The sequence below is a fragment of the Ursus maritimus genome, unplaced genomic scaffold (assembly GCF_017311325.1).
Source record: "Ursus maritimus isolate PB19 unplaced genomic scaffold, ASM1731132v1 scaffold_19, whole genome shotgun sequence".
NCBI lineage: Eukaryota > Metazoa > Chordata > Mammalia > Carnivora > Ursidae > Ursus > Ursus maritimus.
The window spans coordinates 50,751,533-50,771,593 of NW_024424341.1; the positions used below are offsets into that span (position 1 = coordinate 50,751,533).

General features: G+C 55.0%; 2 protein-coding genes and 1 long non-coding RNA gene across 3 annotated transcripts; 1 reads left to right on the plus strand and 2 right to left on the minus strand.

Moving 5' to 3' along the window:
- The first annotated feature begins 568 nt into the window (after positions 1 to 568).
- LOC103661020 (interferon lambda-1) lies at positions 569 to 2,522 on the plus strand. Its single transcript, XM_008688688.1, is given in 6 exon segments — positions 569 to 806; positions 1,053 to 1,124; positions 1,929 to 1,952; positions 1,954 to 2,073; positions 2,179 to 2,262; positions 2,352 to 2,522. Coding segments are annotated over 6 exon segments (570 nt in total). The 5' UTR covers positions 569 to 635; the 3' UTR covers positions 2,451 to 2,522.
- A 5,398-nt stretch (positions 2,523 to 7,920) lies between these two features.
- On the minus strand, positions 7,921 to 14,660 carry LRFN1 (leucine rich repeat and fibronectin type III domain containing 1). Its single transcript, XM_040633959.1, has 3 exons — positions 14,619 to 14,660; positions 12,763 to 14,205; positions 7,921 to 9,632 (listed from the first exon to the last, which is right to left on the minus strand). Exons 2-3 carry the CDS (start codon positions 14,166 to 14,168, stop codon positions 8,720 to 8,722), a joined length of 2,319 nt encoding a protein of 772 aa, XP_040489893.1. The 5' UTR covers positions 14,169 to 14,205; positions 14,619 to 14,660; the 3' UTR covers positions 7,921 to 8,719.
- Positions 14,661 to 16,265: 1,605 nt separating this feature from the next.
- LOC103661021 lies at positions 16,266 to 19,704 on the minus strand. The gene is made up of 3 exons (XR_005835534.1): positions 19,645 to 19,704; positions 16,954 to 17,071; positions 16,266 to 16,404 (listed from the first exon to the last, which is right to left on the minus strand). It is a non-coding gene; the product is annotated as an uncharacterized LOC103661021 (long non-coding RNA).
- Positions 19,705 to 20,061: the final 357 nt, after the last annotated feature.

The following is a 20,061-nucleotide window of genomic DNA, read 5'->3' on the forward strand; positions in this document are numbered from 1 at the left end:
CCGAAGGTTCTCATCTTCTTCTCTGGCTGTGTATAGAATAGGGGGTAAGCACATGAGACTCCGTCCAAACCCCAGCTCTGCCATTAGCCAGCTGTGGGACCTTAGGCAAGTCATTTTTCCTTCCTGTGCCTCAATTTTCTCGCCGGTAAAATGGGGACAAGCATAAAAGGAACAACTCACAAGAATGTTCAGAGCATAAAATGAGTTCCCAGAACAAGCTTAAACCGATGGAGGGAAGCTCCCTCTCTTGTATCCGAGCAGGCTCACCGCACACACCTTGCCTCAGTCCCTGCCCTGCGGTGACCACTTCCTCTCCCTCCACCTGTCTTGGCCTCAATCAGCATATTCCCAAAATTCCAGAAATTCCTAAACTGAGTCAGGGACTCCTTAGGCTCCTGGAATCGAATTTCAGTTTCTCTTTCGTTCTCTGAAGAGCTCTGGGCTTATCTGGCCCCACCCCCACCTGTGAGCTCACCTGACTCCGCACCTGGCCCCACCCCCTCATGCCTTTAGAGTCATTGTGAAAAGCGCGATTTCCATTTGCCTTTTCGCTTTACACACATCAGCCAGGGTTGCTCATTTAGCCTGGCTAAAAAGCGGAGCCATGCAGCCAGGGAAGCAGTTGCGATTTGACCATGGCCATGGCGTGGGTCCTGGTGCTGGTGATTGCGGGGCTGAGCTTGGCCAGAGCTGCCCCTGTCCCCACTTCCAAGCCCACCACAACCTGGAAGGGCTGTGACATTGGCAGGTTCAAATCTCTGTCACCAAGGGAGCTGGAGGCCTTCAGGAAGGCCAAAGATGCTTTGGTGAGTCCCCGTTGTTGTGGTTAACCCTACTCCTTCTGCGTTGGCCCAGGTGCTGCCTGGCTACTGTGGGCTACCCTCCATTCTCCTGCTATGCGCTAGCCTCTAGCTTTTCAGCCATGGCTAAACTCTGTCCTTGCTGCTATGGGTTAAACTCAAGCCCTCCTGCGAGGTCAACCTTCATCCTTGCTGCTATGGGCTAGCCTCCAGCCCTCCTACTGTGGGCTAACCTCTGCTTTTACTCTGTAGGAAAATTCACTAAAAAACTGGAGTTGCAGCTCCCGCCTCTTCCCTAGAAACCGAGACCTGAGACAGCTGCAGGTGAGTTGGAAGCGAAGCCACCCTTACCCTCACCTGGCCCCTCTCCCTCACTCCTTAAGTGGCCCCTTACCTCCTTTATCTCACCTGTCATCCCCTCTGTCTGGTGTCTCCTCACCTGTCCTGTGCCCCTGTCCTTCCTCAACTGCTCCCTTGACCCCATCCCTCCCTTAGGTCCCTTTCTATCGTCTCTCTGCCTGTACCCATGTCCCTATCTCTTTCACCTGTCCCCGTCACTCTTACCTAATTCCTTCTCATTTCTCTTTTCTCTCTCCTGGGTCTATCTCCCACCCAAGACCCTTGCCCTGGCCCGCTGTCACTGTTCACTCTCAATTTCAATTCCCTCCTCCCCTCTCAGCTGTCCTCACCGCTGACTCTCACCTGTGTCCCCCATCATCTTTCTTCCACTGCTCTTTCCCAGAGTCCGCGCCTCCATCCCTCATCTTGGTCACCTGTGCACCCAACCGCCCCCTTCCACCTGGTTCCCTAACCTGTCTGTTCACCCATCCCCATCCCGTCTCTCCAAATTTCTGTGACCCCCATGAGCCACGTTTCACTCTCCCATTTCACTCTTTCACCAGTATCTTCCCTTAGGTTTCTGCCTCTTCTGTATCCTTCATCTGCATCCTTCCTCATGTGTTCCTTTCTCCTGCCTCCCTTTCACCTGGTCCATCACCGGTCCCCATCCTGCGTCACATATCACCTGCCCTCCTTCCCTGCACTCCCGACCTGTCCCCACTTAATGGGCCTTCTTGCCTACGTTTCCTCATCTTTCCACCTTGCCTATTCTTTCTCACCTCTCCTCAGGTGTGGGAACGCCCCGTGGCCTTGGGAGGCTGAGCTGATCTTGACGCTGAAGGTCCTGGAGACCATGGCTGACAGGTCCCAGGGGGGCATCCTGGACCAGCCCCTTCACACACTGCGCCACATCCACTCTGAGCTCCAGGCCTGTGTGAGTGCTCGGGGCAGCGGGGTCCTATCTGTGGGTTCTGGGCATAGGGGACCTCACCTCTCTGCCCCAGGCCCTGCCTCACACACCACCCTCCTCTGTCCACAGGTTGAGACTCAGCCCACAGCAGGTCCCCAGCCCCAAGGCCGCCTCCACCACTGGCTGCACCGGCTCTCAGAGGCCTCAAAGAAAGTGAGTGACTCGAGGGGGATGGATGCCTGGGCCCTGGGTAAGGGAAGAGGAGGATGCCCAGGCAATGACAGCATGTTCCCCTTTCACAGGAGTCTCAAGGCTGCCTCGAGGCCTCTGTCCTCTTCAACCTCTTCCGCCTCCTTAAAAAGGACTTGGAATGTGTCGCCAGTGGAGACCTGTGTGTCTGAGGACCTGGACCCACCCCCAGCCCATCTAGAACCCCAGACCTTATTTATGCACTAAGCCCCAGCCCTGCCTTAAGTTATTTCCTCTCGCCCCTTATTTATGAAGCCAAAGCACTGACCTATACCCAAAAGAAATGCTTGTTTTTCTACTTTTATACAACATGCACAAATAAACAGAAAGGAATTGGAACCTTTATGATACGTGAATCCTTGAGTGCGTGTATGATTGTGAGTCTGTGACTGAGTGTGGGTGTCTGGGTGGTGTAGGTAAAATGTGTAACTGGCTGTGTATATTTGTGTGTGTCTGATTTCTGCAACTGTGTGCGTGTATGGATTTAAGCGAGGGTCTGCCTGAACCTGGGTCTGACCGCGGATGCATGACGGCAAGTTCATGCCCACATGTGTGCCGTTCTGTGTGCATGTACACACATGTTTATAAGTGTCTCTGTCCATCCCTGTCTGTATGAACTGGGTATCTCTCTGTTGCATGGGTACCTAGGACAAATAGAGGTCTAATCAAGATGCTTTATCCTGTTATGAGTATCAAAAGCCCAACTCAAATGGGGAAAGCAAAAATGAGTTTATTATCACACATAACAAAAAGTCAGCTGGCAGGGCTGTTCTAGGACTGATTAATTCATTATTCAATAACACCATTAGGAACTAAATTCTTTCCATTTCTGTTGGCTGATTCTTACGCTGGCTACCTCATGGTCTCAAGATGGCAGCCACAGCTCCAGCTGTCACAACCAACCACCTCAAACTTAATGGAGTAAAACAACAACCATTTTATCCTGCTCACAGATTCTGTGGGTCACAAATTCGGACAAGGCTCAATGTGGATAGCTTACCTCTGCTCCACAGTGTCTGGGGCCCTGACTCTCCTTCCATAGTTTTTCTTTTTTTTTTTTTTTCCCTGTTGTTGTTGTTGTTTTTTAAGATTTATTTATTTATTTTGAGAGAGAGAGAGAGTGCATGCACGTGCATGGGGGGGAGGGGCAGAGGGAGAAAGAGAGAAGCAGACTCCCCTCTGAGCAGGCAGCCCAACGTGGCGCTCAATCCCAGGACCCTGAGATCATGACCTGAGCAGGAGGCAGACGCTTAACCAACTGAGACACCCAGGGGCCCCAATAAATAAAATATTTTTTAAAAAATAAATAAAATAAAAGCAAAGAAAACCTTCCAGAGAAACTCCCTATTGGATGTGCATGCTTGTCTCATTGGCTAGAATTTAGTCACATGCCTAAGCCTAAAGCAATCAGTGGCAAGGAAGATGTAAGTTGCCCAGCCCATGGCATGAATTTCTTTCCCCTTTGCCTGACACCTGCTTCTTAGGATTCCCTTGGAGTTTGAAATAGCCATCCAACTGCCATAAATTAATTAATTTATGTAAGGAATTTAAAACAGTTCTTGACACAGGTTAAGCCCCACATATGTGTTTATTGCTGTTACTCTTATTATTTTAGAATTCTTTTTCTTCCCTGATGCAAACAAAACTCTTCCATGTGTTCTCTTCCTTCCTGCTTAGTTCACTAGTAGGAGGATGTAAGTTCTGGAGTTGTGTTGGCCATTTTGTGACCAAGAGGCAAGGAGCCTAGAATATGAAGATATTCTTCTAAGGAAGGTGGACCTAAAGAGTAGGAAATTGGGTCCTTGGTGATATCAATGAGCTGTTGCACCAAACCTCCAACCCTCCTAACTCCGGACTTCTTATTAAATGAGATAACCAAATGTCTTAAGTCATGTTAATTGGGTTTTCTGTCTTTTGCAGCCAGATGTATCCTCATAAACCCACCTCTGTATGCCCAGCATGGAACCTAGAGAAGGTAGTGAATTAATATTTGATAATATGGGGTGCCTGGCTGGCTCAGTTGGTAGAGCATGCATGCAACTCTTGATCTCAGGGTCGTGAGTTCAAGCCCCATGTTGGGCATAGAGCTTACATTATCAAACATATATATTTGCCAGTTAACATTTGAATCATATAGGAGATATCTGAATTCTGGCATATGACTCTCTTCGATAGGCATGCTGGAATTACAGTTGCAAATCCCTTCTCGGAGATGCCAAGGCCTAATAAAAATTTTTGAACTGGATATATTTTGGTTTGGCCTGTTCCGCATCCATTTCTCCTGATAAAGCTCCTCAATTTTCCTTTGGGGAATAACTCCGTTTTCCTACTCCTTCATTTGGCTGAACGTATGACTCAGGTTGGCTCAGTCGGAGCACTCCATCTCCAGAGCACAGTGGCAAGCCCTCCCTTGTCCCTGCTCACGACAGCCTCTGTGTCCGCTGTTCCCTGTGCCTGGGACATGTCCTACTACTCTCCTGCCAACGAGAAGTCTTCACCTGGCCAGTTCCCACTCATCCATATGTCTCAGCTAATACCACCTTCTCCTTCAAAAACCCTTCTGCATGGTGCACTGGGGTTCCTATTGCTTTTATATGCCTAAAAGCTTTCCCATCCTACTTTTCTGGTGACTGTTTAGGTTCAATCGTATGAAATTGCCAATGTTCTGCCATTTCTAACCTACAAAACCGGCGATTTCATGTGGTTCGATCTAATATTATTTTAGTAAACCCCTCCCCCAGGCCACACAACCCAGACACGTGACCCCCCTACCTGGCCAATCAAAGCATTGCATTGCCTTGGATACTACAGTTGGAGCAGGAATGTCATGTGACTCCAGTCAGACCAATCAGAGCCCTTCCCTGATTTTTTTCTCATTTAGTATTGGAGGAGATTTTGCCATTTTACCTTTGGGGCTATGGTGCTAGAAGCATCAACTCTGTGTCTGTAAATAAATGGCCATTTTCCTCACCACGTGTTGTTGAAGAGGATGAATCTGAGCTGGGAGAAACAGAGAAGAGAAATGAGTGAGTAAAGTGCCTGGGTGGAATTGAGTCTGGGTTCCAATCTCTAAGGCCACGTTCCTTGTGGCTTTCCCCCTAATTGTCTACTTCCAAGGTATATGAGCCAACGATGCCCACTTTTTATGTCTAATGCAGGGAAGCTGAGTTCTTGTCACTTGCTACCTAAAGACTCTGAACTAATACGTGTCCCTGAACCTCGGGGCAGGAGCAGGCAGCTCTGCTGGGTTCCCAATCTCCTGCACTTCTTACAGCAATAGGGCTGCGATTGCCCTCAGCTCCAGGAGGGCAGGGACTGAGTCTGTCTTGGTCACTCCTGGGTCTCCAGTGCCCAGTACAGGGCCAGGCACAGAAGAGACACTCAGACATTCCCCTCGGATGATACTATGCCCTCTCTCACCTCGTGTACCTGTTCCTTGGGTTTAGAGCTCTCAATTTTGAAAAACAAGCATGGCATTGGCACTGATAAATATTTCTCTACCAAATGGTGTTACAGGTGAAGGAAGGCGGTTGGAGTGTTATCCAAAGAGCTGAACTGGGGACCATGTTGGTCCCAGATATGTCAATGGGTGGATACCAAATTCTGAGATGGCAGTTCCTAATTTCGTTTTGAAGGCACGTACACCCCACCCCAAAGCTTGGGTCTCCATGGAAATCAGACTGTATACCACTTCTACGGACAACCCTCCATTGGCTTCACATAGCTCTGAGAATAAAATCTTGACTCTTGACCCCAGCCCACAAGGTTCTGCAGAATCTGTTCCCTGCTTGTCTCTCCCCCCGCCTCCCCTCCCACTTGCTCCGGTCCAGGCATACTACCTCCAAAACAGCAAGCACCCTTTCCTCAGGGCCTTTGCACATGCTATTCACTTTGCCTGGAATGTTTTTCCCTGGCTCTTCCTATAAGGGATTTCTTCAGCTCCAGCACCACACTTCTTGAGCCCGCAACCTAAAGTAGGCCTCCCAGTCATCCCGTCTCATCCTGTTCTCATTCGTTCCTTGGCACTTGTTTACCCCGACACATTATTTACATGCTTGTTTACTGTCAACCCCCTTCTAGCTCCACGGGGCAGGGGTTTCTTGTTTTGTTTTATGCAACTATTTTGTTCACTGTTGTATCCCCTGCACAGGGCCAGGTACACGGTACATGCTCAATAAAGCTTTATTGGGTGAATCAGAGACAATATAGTCAGATGGTTGGGTGTGCAGGATTTGGAGGCAGTAAACTTTCCAATCATTGTGCTGCCATTTCGTGGCTGTGTGATCTTGGGCAAACTCCTTAACCTCTCTGAACTTCAGATTCCTCCTCTAGAAAACTGGCTGCACATACTACACAGATCTGTTGCAGAGGATAAATGCAATCACACTGGGTAACTCCATTTTGCTGGGCTCTGGGTTGCAAACTCTCTACTTGCATTGGGGAGGGTTCGTGAGCACAGTGCCTGGCGTGTGGGAAGCCCTCAGTATCCAGGAGTCGTGATGATGGAGATGGATGTGTGGCTGGGCCCCTGGGTGAGGGAGCCTCATGGCCTGTGAGTCTCTGGTGCTTCTGTCCTTGCTGCCTCCCACCCTGTCTGCCCAGATCCATCCCCCTCCCTCCTGCTCTGTTTCTATTTCTGTCTTTCTCTCCTCCTCCCCAGGCCTCAGGGGGCCCCTGGCTGGCAAGAAGCCTTCTTCCTCCTTCTCCAGGATCAGGAAGCATTTTTCACTGCAGGCCTTCCCCTCCCCAAGGGCTGGGGCACCCCACCCCACCAACTTCCCTTCCCCAGCCACAGCCCTCAGCCTCACCTGAGAAACTCCTCTCCCCCACACCGTCCTCTGTGCTCCCAGCAGACTCCCTCTGCACCTAGGATCCCCCAGATTCCACACAGCAACCAATGAGCTTTTTCCCTCATCCCCTCCCCAAGGCTGACTGGATACCCATGCTCGGCCAGGGTCTGGGGGGCCATTCCTTAGCCACCAGACAGACACCAGAGGCAATACAGTGTAGCAGTGAGGGTAGACAGAGGTCAAACTGCCAGCTCCCTTATTTCTTCACTTGGGGGCCTTGGGCAAGTGACTTTCACTTCTCCCTGGTTCAGATTCCTGACTGTAAAATGGGACCAAACATACCTACTCCAGTTAGCTGTTGGACCTGAGAGAGAGGAGCTGGGCTTAGCACAATGCCAGTGTGTGGAATGGACATCCAGCAAATGCTCAGCAGAATTCTGTGGTTAAGAATACAGCCTCACAAGTCAGGCTGCCTGCCTTTTTAAATCCCAATTTTGCTATTTCCTGCGCTGGTTCTGTGACCGTGGGCAAGTTAATTTTTCTGGGCCTCAATTTCCTCATCTGCAAAACGGGATAACAGCACTGGACATCCAGGGCTGTTTAGCAGATTAAATGAGTGCTTGGCATATAGTAAGCACTCGCTAAATGTTAGCTAGTATTATTTTTATTATTCCCCACCTCTCTCTCAGGGGACCGGAAACTATTTCAAAAGTCTCCCTGGTCCCAACTAGCCATCCTTCAGGCAGTCTCACTTGAGTCCTTATGCTGTAATCCAGGTCACGCACACACATACACCCCAAGACAGACACACACAGAGGTCAGCAGAGCGGCCTCAGACACAGAAAAAAGTTTAATTCTGCTGCGGCGGAGGGTCCCGGCTCCGGCAGGGAGGGGGGATTTGGTTTTGGATTTTGTTCATGTGGGGATTTATTTGGGAATAGGGGAGAGTCTGGTCCTTCCAGTGGGACCTGCCCGGGAGAATGTGAGATGGGGAGACTGGACAAGAAATGGGAGAGCAGAGGGAGAAGAGACGACAGGACAGAGAAAGGAGAGACAAATAGTGAAGGACAGACACGTAAGACAAAGACGACAGAGGGCGGGACAGAGACAAAGGGAACAGAGAAAGGGGGACCCCAAGCCAGACCCGATGGGACCGGGGAAGTGAATGGGGGGGGGGCTTTGGAGGCCGCCGCGGGACAGAATAGGATCTAGTCCAGCCAGATACAAGAAATAGGCCCCTCGCCCCTGCCCCGGGTCCCGGGCGGGGGGAGGGGGCTCGTGTCTCAGTGCTGCAGTGTCGGGGGGGCCCTGCCCCTCCCCGCGCTTCGCTGTGTAAGGCACCGGCTCCAGCGAGGTCCGCGAGCGCGCGGGGGGAGGGTCAGGAGGGGGGCGAGAAGTCCGTGGAGGAGGGGGGCCCGGCTGCCCGCCCCCTAACTCCCCCTGGCCCGGGGGCGTGGCCAAGAGCCGCAGACGAGGCAGCCCCGCCCTCTCCGGGGAAGAGATGGGCGTGTCTCCGCCTCTAGTCCAAAGACTAGGCGCCGCGCTTTCTCGAGACCCCGAGTCCTGCCCCAGCGTCCGGGCGGCTGGGCGTTTGTCCGCGGCACCCAGGCGTCCCGGCGCCCGCCCGCCTCTTACACGGTACTCTCCAGCATCCACTCGGTGCTGGTAAAGGCCAGGCGTGCCCTGGCGGAGCCCAGCCCCAGGTCTCCGTCCTCCCCGGCCGCGCCCCCTCCGGCCCCGTCCAGGTGCGGCGTGGACCGGTGGCGCTTTGTCCGCCGGGCGCGGCGCGGGTAACTGTGGCTCTGGAAGAGCGCCCCGTAGTCCCCGTCGAACGAATAGCGCTGCTGCGGCCTCGGCCGGGCCGGGGCCGCCCCAGGAACCAGAGCTAGAGTGGGAGGCGCCGAAGCTGGTGGCCCCAGGGCCCCGGAACGGCTCCTCCGAGGGCCCGCCGCGGCCCGAGACTCCTCCCCAGAGGTCTCCTCAGACGGCAGCAGGCACAGCGAGGTGGCCGAGCCGCCCAGGGAGCGTCCAAGGACGGTCTCCGGCTCCGCGGAAGCCGTCTCGGCCGCGGTGGCCTTGGCCTCGACCGCCACGGCGGCAGCAGCAGCAGCGGGGGACGCCACCTCACGCAGCGCCTCATAACGGTCTTGCGCCGGCGGGGGCGGGGCCTGCGGTGCGCCTGCGCCGTTGGTCTGCGAGCACACGTGGCTGACTCGCGGCGGCGACCTGGAAGTACCCTTGACGCGGCGGCCGTCCCCGTCGCCATAGACCTTATAACGGATCATGAGCAGAACGATGAAGACGAGGACCGATGCGACGATGACGCCCCCGATGGCGATGATCATCGTGCCACCCAAGAAATGGGCCCTCAGTGGGCGGCAGGGCGCGGGATCCCCAGCTGTGGTGAACTGCACGCAGCCCACCACTCGAGTGGCCGGCAGTGCCGTGGCCCCGTCGTCGTAGACAGCCAGCACGCACAGATCGTAGGCGCGGCCTGCTGCCAGATCATTCACCAGGAAGGTCTGGCTGGTGGATGGGATCATCCTGCAGGAGGGGACGGCATCAGCGCTGGGTTAGCTCCCCTATGAAGTGCATCGCTTCGTTTGCATGTCCCACCCGTGGTGACCACTGGGGACCAAACCATGCCTCGCTACCGGTATTTCACCCTCTATGGGACAGTAGCAGCCATTCAAACGACAAATTCCCATCCTATCAGGACCCCTGCTACAGGCCCTGCCCTCAGAGCCACTCCTTGTGGTGTCTTGTCACCTATTAGGTACTACCTGCCATTCCTGTTCCTTCATCTACATATCCTGGCCCCTGCAAAGGAGGAGTGCTCTAGCTTTTAAGTCCTGACCTCAAGGAAAACACCTCCTGGCAATGTCTCACTTTTATTGTGACAAATGCCATTCAAGGTCTCTTATCTACATATTTCCACCTTTTAAGGGGCCCGATACAACAGGCCACCTCCCATTTCCTGTATGTCCCCTCCTCACTCAAGTGGACAATGAGGTCAACTCACACCCTCTGTCTTACTTCTGGCACAATGAATGCTCTTCTAGTTCCTCTTTTCTATGTATTCCCATCCTTTCCGGGGAAACTGATTTAGGCCACGCCCCTCATCTGCATGTCCCACCTCTGGGTAAATACATCAAGCTGTGCCTATCTTCTGGGACAGTTACCAAACCCCTCAACTACATATTCCAACCCACTAAGGGGCTATGGCTATAGGCCACTCCCCTTTTGATTGACCAGTGGCTTCCAGGCCACACTCCCAAGGCCTACTAGGGATGGTTTCCCTACTGTACCTAGGATCATGTCCACTCTTTGCATGTCCTGCAATCAATCACCCTGTGTTTATGCTCTGCCCCATAGCACCAGAGGTCATGAAATCATGCCCCCCCAGGTAAATTTCGTCTGTAATTGGGTCAAATGTAAACAAGCAAGCCTGCCCCTTTCTTACTATAGGCCCCTGCCCACCAGTGAGGGGCAGTGTAAAGAAGCGGTTAGGCTGACAGTCTCAGAGCCTTTGTTTGAGTCTCTCTTCCACTTGCTAGCTCTGTGACAAGTTTCTTAACCTCTCTGTGCCTTGCTTCCCCAAAATGGAGATATTAAGAACTCCTTCATCATAGAGATAATGTGACATGTGAATGAGTTAGCACACCTAAAGCCTGGCACTGAACAATTTCATCATGATTAGCTTGCATCCCTCCCAGTGTTGGCCACTAACTCTTGCTGTGGCTTACACTTTACTGCCAATTGCACTCTCCCCATCTGTAAGACTATTCCCTAGGCCTTGACCCTCTTCTGCTGGGCACATCCCTTCTGTGCTGTTGGCTAAGCCAGGACTGCCACGTCCACAGGAATTCGCATGTCCAGCACTCAACCTCACAAGCCGTCCTCACCTACAAAACTCTTAGTGGATCACCAGAGGCAAGGACTGCCGCCTCATCTGCCTGGGACCAGGCAGCAGGAGCTCCATCTCCTGAAAGAGGCCACGCCCCCATCTCCACAGGCCTCCTCTCTCAGAAACTTCACATTCCCTGCAACCAGACCACCTCTGCCTCCTCTGGTCCTGAAGCCCACCTCAGCTCCCTTAGCACCAAGAGCCACCCTTCAACCAGCAGATTTCAAGTAAGGGCCCCACCCCCTCATAAAGGCCTACCCACATTTCCAACTGACCCCCTGCCTGCCATTTCACACACCACCCCCCACCCCATCCAACCTCAGGCCCCTAGCTGTAAGTCTTCCTCTTCCCCTCCTCTCCCCTTCCCAAGAGGCTTGGATTCCTTTTGCTCCTTCCCCCAAAGTAACCAGTTGCTAAGGGCTCCCCACTTTTCAAGGACAGAGGCTGGCTCCTTAAGAAAGCTTCAGCCCCTGTGTCTCTAATTGGCTGCAAGACCTAAGAAAGCAGCAGAGCAGGCTTCTGGTTGGATGTCACCTCCACCCGTGGCAGCAGTGAGGAGGTTAACCCCTACAGCACCATAGCACAGGCATCTGCGATGGGGTACAGAGGACTGGAACTGTGGCCTTATGGGGACAGGAAGAGACCAGGGGTTTGCCACCCTGCTGGGGACAGAGGGCCACCAACATCTGCAGGGTCTGAGGATCCCCCCACCCCACCACATAGTGGCCAAGGGTTAGACAAAGAATGAAAGAGAGAAACAGAGAGGTGGAGAGTCCCAGAAACCAAGAGTCATTTACAGAAATGTATTACCTTTCTCCCCTAATCCCTGCCTGGCAAACAGTAGGTGCTCAATAAATGTGTGTTCAATGTCAAAAGGGCAAGATTAGGAGTTAGAAGGCTAAGGCCTGGAATCCTGGCTCTGCCACTTTTCTCTGTGACCTTGAGCAAGTGATTTCCTCCCACTGAGTCTCAGTTTCCCTGTCTATAAAATGGGAGGGGGGATCATCACTGCTTCACAGCCGAGTTGGGAAGATGGAATGACGTAGCATAGGGCCTAGCACAGAGCAGGAGCTCAGTGCCCAATAAGGGCAGGAGGGAAAGAAGGTTCGGACAGAAAGAGCCAAAAGCAAGAGAATAACAGAGATGATGGGAGAAAGTAACCTTTTCATGTCTGCCTATACTGTAGAGATCTGCCCACACCAGGGCAAGGGCTTCTAACCCAGTGGATGGTGGACATAACTTATGGGTGTCTATAAAATGGGAGGGGGTATCATCACTGCCTTGCAGCAAAGTGGAGATCAAATGATCATTTATATGTTTTTCTCATACTTTTCCTTTTCTGTTCTGTAAGGTACCCAGTGGGTTGATACAGTAACACTAGTATATAATCTGTAAATATAAAGGTAACTATAAATATGTAAGTGTGTGAATATATTTCATGTTCCAAAATGTTTCACTGACAAGGTGCACAACCAGACACGTTTGGCCAGCAGTGATACAGACCATGAACCCCAGAGAGCAGAGGTCATGCTGGGCACATTCACGTCTGGCTTGTGTGGGGTCTCAACGAAGATTTACTAAATGCATGAAAACCAGAAAGAGAAGTGAGACAGAAGTAGAGAGAGAAGGAGACAGGGCAAATGAGAGCCCAAGACAACTCCGCACGGCCATCTAGAGAACCCCAGCTGAGCAAGAAGGCCAAGGGAGTGGACAGATGAGGGGAGGGCCGCCGGAGTAGGTGGGGGGTCCTGGGACTGCAGCACCCACCTGTAGACAAGGGAGTCATCCGCGGAGCTGTTGTACTGGACCTGGTACATGCGGATGCCGGGCACAGGCCTCTGGGCGGGCCAGCGGATGAGCACCGAGTTCGAGGTGAGCTCAGCCGCCACGAGCCGGCGCTCAGCGGCCGATTCGTTGGCACCAGGGCGGCCGGGCGTGGCGATGTCAGAGGAGCCGGGCTCGGTGAGGGGCGGCGGGGCGGCCGGCGGCGGCGCCATCAGAGGCAGGGGCACCACGCACACCTCCACGGGTGCCGTGGCTTCCCCGGCGGCGTTGGAGGCGATGCAGGTGAAGGTGCCGCTGTCCCGTAAGGTGGTGATGGTTACATCCAGCGTCCCATCCCCCCGCACCCGGGTCCGGGTCGAGTTCCCCAGCAACCGGCCATCGGGCGCTACCCAGTGCACCACGGGCTCGGGGTCCCCCACGGCGCGGCACCGCAGACTGACCGCCTGGCCCTCCACCACCAGGGCCCGGCCCCCCGCCTGCCGCGTGATCAGCGGGGGTTCACACAGGAACTCCTCCTCTGGGATGGACCAGAAGTAGCGGTCAGTGAGGTGCTCGGGGGTGGCACACGTCTCCAGGTCGTCCTCCCGGGTCAGCCGCCGCAGCCAGAGCAGCTCGCAGTTGCAGTGCAGGGGGTTGCCGCCGAAGCTGACCGTGAGCGGCGTGGGCGGCTTCGGCCCCGAGCCCTGGGACCGCAGGAAGAGCCCATCAGGAGGCAGTTTATGGAGGCGGTTGGAGGTCATGTCCAGGCGAACCAGTTTGTGCAGCTGCACGAAGGTACCTTCGGCGATGTGGTCGATGAGATTGTGGTCCAGCGTGAGGGTGTTCAGGTTCACCATCTGGCCCACCGCCTCCCACGGCAGGGCCTCGAGGTTGTTGTAGGACAGATCCAGGTCCTCCACCGTGGACAGGAAGGCATCGAAGGCGGCGGACTCCACCCGGCGGATCTGGTTGTTGCCAAGGATCAGGTGGCGGAGGTTGCCCAAGCCGCGGAGCTGGTCGCCACGCACCTCGGCCAGGCGGTTGCTGTCGAGGTGCAGGGCGCGGAGGGCGCGGAGGTCGGCGAAGGCGCCGGCGGCCACCTGGCCGATGGTGTTCCGGGACAGGGTGAGGTGCACCAGGCTGGTCATGTTGGCGAAGTCTCTGCGGCGGACGGCCGCGATGAAGTTGTCAGTGAGCCGCAGCTCCACCACGCGCCGGTCGATGGCCGGCGGCACGAAGAGCAGGCCAGTCTTGGCGCACAGCATGGTCAGCGTGGGCGCCACGTTCTGGCAGATGCAGCGGCCGGGGCAGGGCTGACCGCGAGATGCCCCAGCCCAGAGCAGCAGCAGAAAAGGCAGGGCAGCGGGCGACGGCGAGAGGAGCGCCGAGGAGAAGGGGCCCGGAGCCATGGTGCAGGGGGAAGGCGGGAGGAGTGGGTCGTGAGACCTGCAAGGGAAGGAAGGAGCCGGGTTACCCAGGAGCCGGGCTTGACCACCAGCCTGGCCGCCCACCATGTCCTGCTAGGAGTCTGACCTGGGTCCCTCCCTTCCCGACATCCGGGCAGAACAGTGGCAGGAGTGACCATCAGCTGGCACGCATTTTATTTTTAACAGACAATATTTTCATGCTGGTTGGTAAATTACATTGCCCCACCCCCTGAGTGTCCTAATCCTGACTCTGACCCTCCTCTAGGAGGCCCAGACCTCTCATGATTTCCCAACCGTAGGGGTGACACCTGGCCCACCCTGGGCCTTCCAGTACCCACTAAATATTTTTGAAAAATCACAGCTGACTAGGATTTAAGGTCATGGATTTCAAAGCCATAGTCCCTGGGTTCAAATTCCAGCTCTGACACTTACTAGCTGTGTGACCTTGGGCAAGTGTCTGAACCTCTCTGAATCTCGGTTTCTTCATCTGTAAAATGGAGATAAAAACAGGCCTTACCTCTGTGAGGATTAAATGGATTAACGAGCATAATGCACTGAGAACCATGCCTGTCACATCAAATGTGTTCAACAACATGTAGGTGATTGTTATCATCATGCTCGAGTGCCCGGTATGTGCCAGGCATAGCAGCGTGCACTGTTATTAAGAGTAAGTGCTCTGAAATCAAACAGACTCAGGTTCAAGTCCTGGCCCCCCCACTTACTAGCTCTGTAACCCCAAACTAATGATTTCCCCTAACCTAGGCCATATTTTCCTGATTTGTAAAATGGGCTGATCATCGTACCATCTTCAGTGGGTTGTTGCAAGGGTTCCGTGGGCTCATTCAGGGGGGCCACACTCTGCCTCTGCAGAGCACAGGGCCTGCCACACAGTAAATATTCAATAAATGTTAAGGGTAACCTCCCCCCCACACACACACACCCGTGGGAGTGGCCGAGAGAATCTGAAAGTAGGAGGGGCTAAGAAAAACACACATCTTCCTGCTCAGCCTTGGGAAGTCCTTCTCTGAACCAGGTTTCATCCTGAGCCCTGATGAGCTCCCAAGCAGCGGGCAGCCTTTCACGCTCACATCAGTGGGCACATACAAGGCCCCATACGTGCCCACACTCACATGCACTCTCACACACTCACGCTATGCCTCTGCTCCAGGCAAAACCTTCCGGCGGGGATTCCCCTGCGGCGCCTGCAGCCCACGTCATGTCAGCTCCCATCACAACACAGGGTGGGTGGGGGGTGAAGAGGAAAGGATGGGAAGGGGGCGTCCCTGAAACTGTTTTCACCCCACCCCGCACCCAGTCTCTGCTGGCCCACCTCCTAGGAATCTGCAGTTTGGGGCTGTGGCCTGCTGTGGCCCTAGATCCTTCAGCCTGTGGGGAGGGGGAACAAGAGAGTCAGAGAGAGAGAGAGGTGAAGAGACAGGGAAAGACAAGTGGGGGTGGGGGGGGATGGACTGGCAGAAAGAGAGAGAGAAAGGGACAAAAAAAGAAAGAATCTGAGGGGCGCCTGGTGGGTTTATGTCAGCAGAGCAGGTGACTCTTGATCTCATCGCACTGAGTTCGAGCCCCACATTGTGCCAAGCGCTTACAAAGATAAATAAGTAAACAAGTAAGTAAAGACATAAAAGGAAAGGAGAAAGAATCTGAAAGAAAAGTGCAGAGGCAAGGAGCCAGCCTGAAGCCAAGAGAGACCAAAGAACAGAGGAGGAGACACAGAGAAGGGCACTGAGATCAAGAGATGAAGAGAGGAAGAGTGAGCCAGAAGAGGCAGGAGGAGATCCTAAGACACTATAGAGAGAGACCAAGATGGAGACAGAAAGAGATAGAGATGGAGAGCCAGTGCCTGGGCTGGAGAGAGGACAAGAGGCAGAGTCAGGGAGTCCCACCGTGTCTCTAAGCGCCCCCCATTCATTGGTCTTGCGCTCCGCCTGGCAGATTGCTCTGTCTCAGATGGAAAACCCTGGCCTGAGAGGCGGAGCTCCTGAGTTCGGAGGCCCAGCTTGCACCTGCTTGGTCTCCCACAGCTGGGGTGGGACTCAAGTTGAAGGAATAATAACAGCAATGGAAATAGCTGACGTTTATTGAGAGACAGTGCAATGTCGCAGGGAAGAACCGGGACCTGATGGCTGGGGCTCGTACTCCAGTTCCTGGCTGCGTGACTTTAATCGGGTGACATCCTCTCTTTGTGCCTCAGTGTGCTCATCTGTAAAATGGGGATGATGATAGCACCTGCCTCATGGCGTTGTTTTAAGTATTCCGAGATAATAGAGTATAACACGTTTAGAATAGTTCCTGACAGAGTAAACCCTGCATAAATATTAGCAGCCATCACCATCATCATCATTATTGTTATTATTGTTATTACTATTATTATTAACTTATCATTTTCTCTGGCTCTCTCTCAGTCACCAGCAGGTCAGGTGACCAGGAGATCTTCCCACACACATGCACACACACACACACACACACACACACACACACAAAATGGTAAACCATGTCCATATCACTCTCCAAATGCAGGGGGTCACTTCATGTCGTGAAACTCTCTGTGCCCTTTTCCGATATCATCAGGAGACTTCTCTGTCGCAACCACCTTACCCATCCAGAGAGGGGATGCCTCCAGGCCTGAAACCCCCACCTACCACCCATGCCCTGGCTCTACTACGAGCCCTGACCCCAACACGATGCTCCTGACCTTGTTGCCACCCCCCCCCCCCCCCCCCCGCCCCATACCCTGCCCTATAATCCATACCAGGCAGGGCTTCAGGCCTCCAGCTGGCTCAGAACAGGCCCAATCACTCCACATCTCTCTCCCCAGCCTGAAGGACCCCACTCACCTCTCTGCAGGGAGTCAGGGCCTGGGCCGGTACCTGCAAAGGAACAAAATGACCCTATTAGCATCCTTTGGGCTCCTCTCTGAAGACCTGCCTCAGAGACCATCTCCGCCAAGGAAGTCCCTGGTGTGATCATTCTCCCTGCCCTCCTGCTGCAGGCTCTGGACGGTCTCAGACAGACCCAGCGAGTCGTTTCTGGAATCCAGGGAGTCTGGGCCTCAGGACTATTCACCCTCCAAACCCAGGAGTCCAGGACTTAACCCTTTGTCCTCTGCAGGCTCACTAGGCCAGAGACCCCAGCCCCCTCCTCCCTCAAGACCCTGGTGTCTGCAACCCCAGACTCTTCCTTCTTCAAACTCCAGAGTCCAGGCCTCTGTTTCTTCTTTTCTCAAGACCCAGGAATCTGGCCTCCCAGACGCCTTCTCTTTCAGATCCAGAATTCCAGGCTCCCAGCCTCTTCCTTCCAGAGTTCACATTCCCAGTCCCCCAGCTTTGAAGAGCTGAGTGGTACCGAAGGTAGGAAAGAACCAGAGGTTCCCATCCTCGCCGTTACACCATTGTCACACCAACATGTGTGGACCTGCCAAAACCCACATGGACCCACAACCCAAGTCTCTGCATGTGGGTTTCCAGGGACACACCAGCATAATGTGTGCCTCCCACCCTCCATGGGCTCTTGGCTCAGCATGCAGACACACTTGTGTCCTTGGATCCCGTGGATGGACCCCAGCATACCACAGGTCGCACCACATAGGCCCCAATCTCACTGGGCCAAGAAGTGAGGTCAGCCTCGTGCCAGGGAGACAGACACATGCGTGCATATTGCCCTGCACGCATATGTTTGAACGGATACAAGCCCAATCCCCAGAGACCAACACTGACACATAAATGGACTCACAATACAGACACACACCCTCAAGGTGGACACACCTGCACACAACCACACGTGTACAACACTGACCTTCCTTTGCACATTCATACATACTCGTGGACACACACAACAGAGAAACCCATGTGCCCCCTTGCAGACAACCAGATACATGCTCCTACAACAGATACACACTTGCACACTAGCCAACACATAGGGGCACACACATATATACTCACTTGCACACACAGGTGGTACACAGGTGCATGCTCTTAAATGCCCAAACACATCCCTACACACTCATACAACTTCACATATCCCCCAGGATGCATGGTCACAAAACCGATCCATCCCCACACCACCAGATGCACAAATGCACACACTAGCAGATACACATCTCACACAATACACAGAACTAAGCATACACAGACACACAAAACTGATACACACTCAAACAAGCACACAGGCACAAAAAGATCCACCTTGCACAGACATTCTGAGATGTTCACTCATTACAGACACATGCTCACACAACAGCCTGTGAGGGATTTTACACACTTCCAAAATGCACACAAAATATTGAACCACAGTAGCATAGTCAACAGATAGGCATAGATTCACACTCACACACAGTCATGAACACACATCCCTCCTAGCTCTGAGGTACCCCCACCCCACCTACTTCCCAGGCCAAAGAAATCTTAACATCCTTCCCTCCCAGCACCCCCTGCCCACCCCCAACCAAGGCACCAGCCAGGGCCTAAGGTCAGAGTTCAGCAGGTGGAGTCTCAAAGGGTTGGGGGGCTGAGTCCTAGAGCCCGTCTACAAGGCAATCCCCCCACTAGCAGCCCAAAGGTCCCCCCTGGCCTGGCCATCTGTATGCCGGCAACTCCGGCCCCATCTGCGGAGATCTGGCGGGTGGGGGGATTAGGGTGGGGTGGGTGGGAAAGGGCCGGGTCTGTGCCCCTCCCCTCGGGCCCATCTGTCCATCCCTCGGCCTCTCATCCCTCCATCTGTCCACCTACCGGCAGCCCATCCCCCCGCTCCCAGGCACCGGGAAGGGGAAGACATGGCCGTCTCCCCCAAGGACCGCTGAGGACCCCCCAGTTGACCGAGGGAGCGGCAAACTCCCCTCCCCCAAACCCTCACAGAGGCCTGGACCCACAAGCAACGAGCCCCAGCCCCCGGCCGGGAACCTGACGTGGACGCACAGACACACACCCTCGGAGACATACAACCCGCAGACACACACACACACACACACACACACACACACACACACACACAAATGGACACCCGAACGGGCACACCCGGCTACACAACCCCTAGGATGGACATCTAACCTGGACACAAACACCCAACGCAGCCAGCCCCGCGCACACTCGCTGGGGAGCGGGGGTACCCACACCTGGGCACACAACCCACGCACACACACCTGCACGCAGCCCCTCTGATGGGTGCGCGACAGCCCCCCAGACACACAGCCGGAGGGGCAGCCACTCGGGGGGACACACGCGCGCGGCCGGACACAGCACCTCGGCTCGACACCCAGCACACACCCGGATGGCCACACAAGCAGGGCGCCGCACACGCCGGCGCCGGGCACACACAGGGCCGCGCGAGCGCACGCCGGGCCCGCCGCAGCGCCGCGGACACACACTCACACGCTCGCACGCTCACACCCGCGCTCCCACCGGCGCCCCCGCCCGCCGCCTCCCCGGCCGCTGCGGTCCGCGCTCACCCAGCCCGGGGGGGCCCCGGGCCCGGCCCCGCCGCCGCCGCCTCGCTCCGCGCCATGGTGGGGGGAGGGCCGGGGGAGGGGGCGCGGTGCCGCGGGGCCGCCTCCCTCCCGCCTCCTGCCCTCCCTCCCGAGCCGCCGCCGAGCTCCGCCCTCCGCGCCGCCCGCCGCCAGAGCCCCGCCGCCACCACCGCCGCAAGGGGGGAGGGGGCGCCGACCGGAGGGGGCGGGCAGGGCGGCCGCACCGCCCAGACCCCCGCCCCCGGGCGTTCCGCAGACCCCTCTCCACCGTGGAGCCGCTGGCCCGCCCCCGACCCCTCCCCAGCCCCACCTCCAGCCCTGCCGGCTTCCCCGGAGACCCCCCAGACCACGCCCCAAAGGGCGTGGGGACTTGGATCTCGCAGCGGAGACCTGGGATCA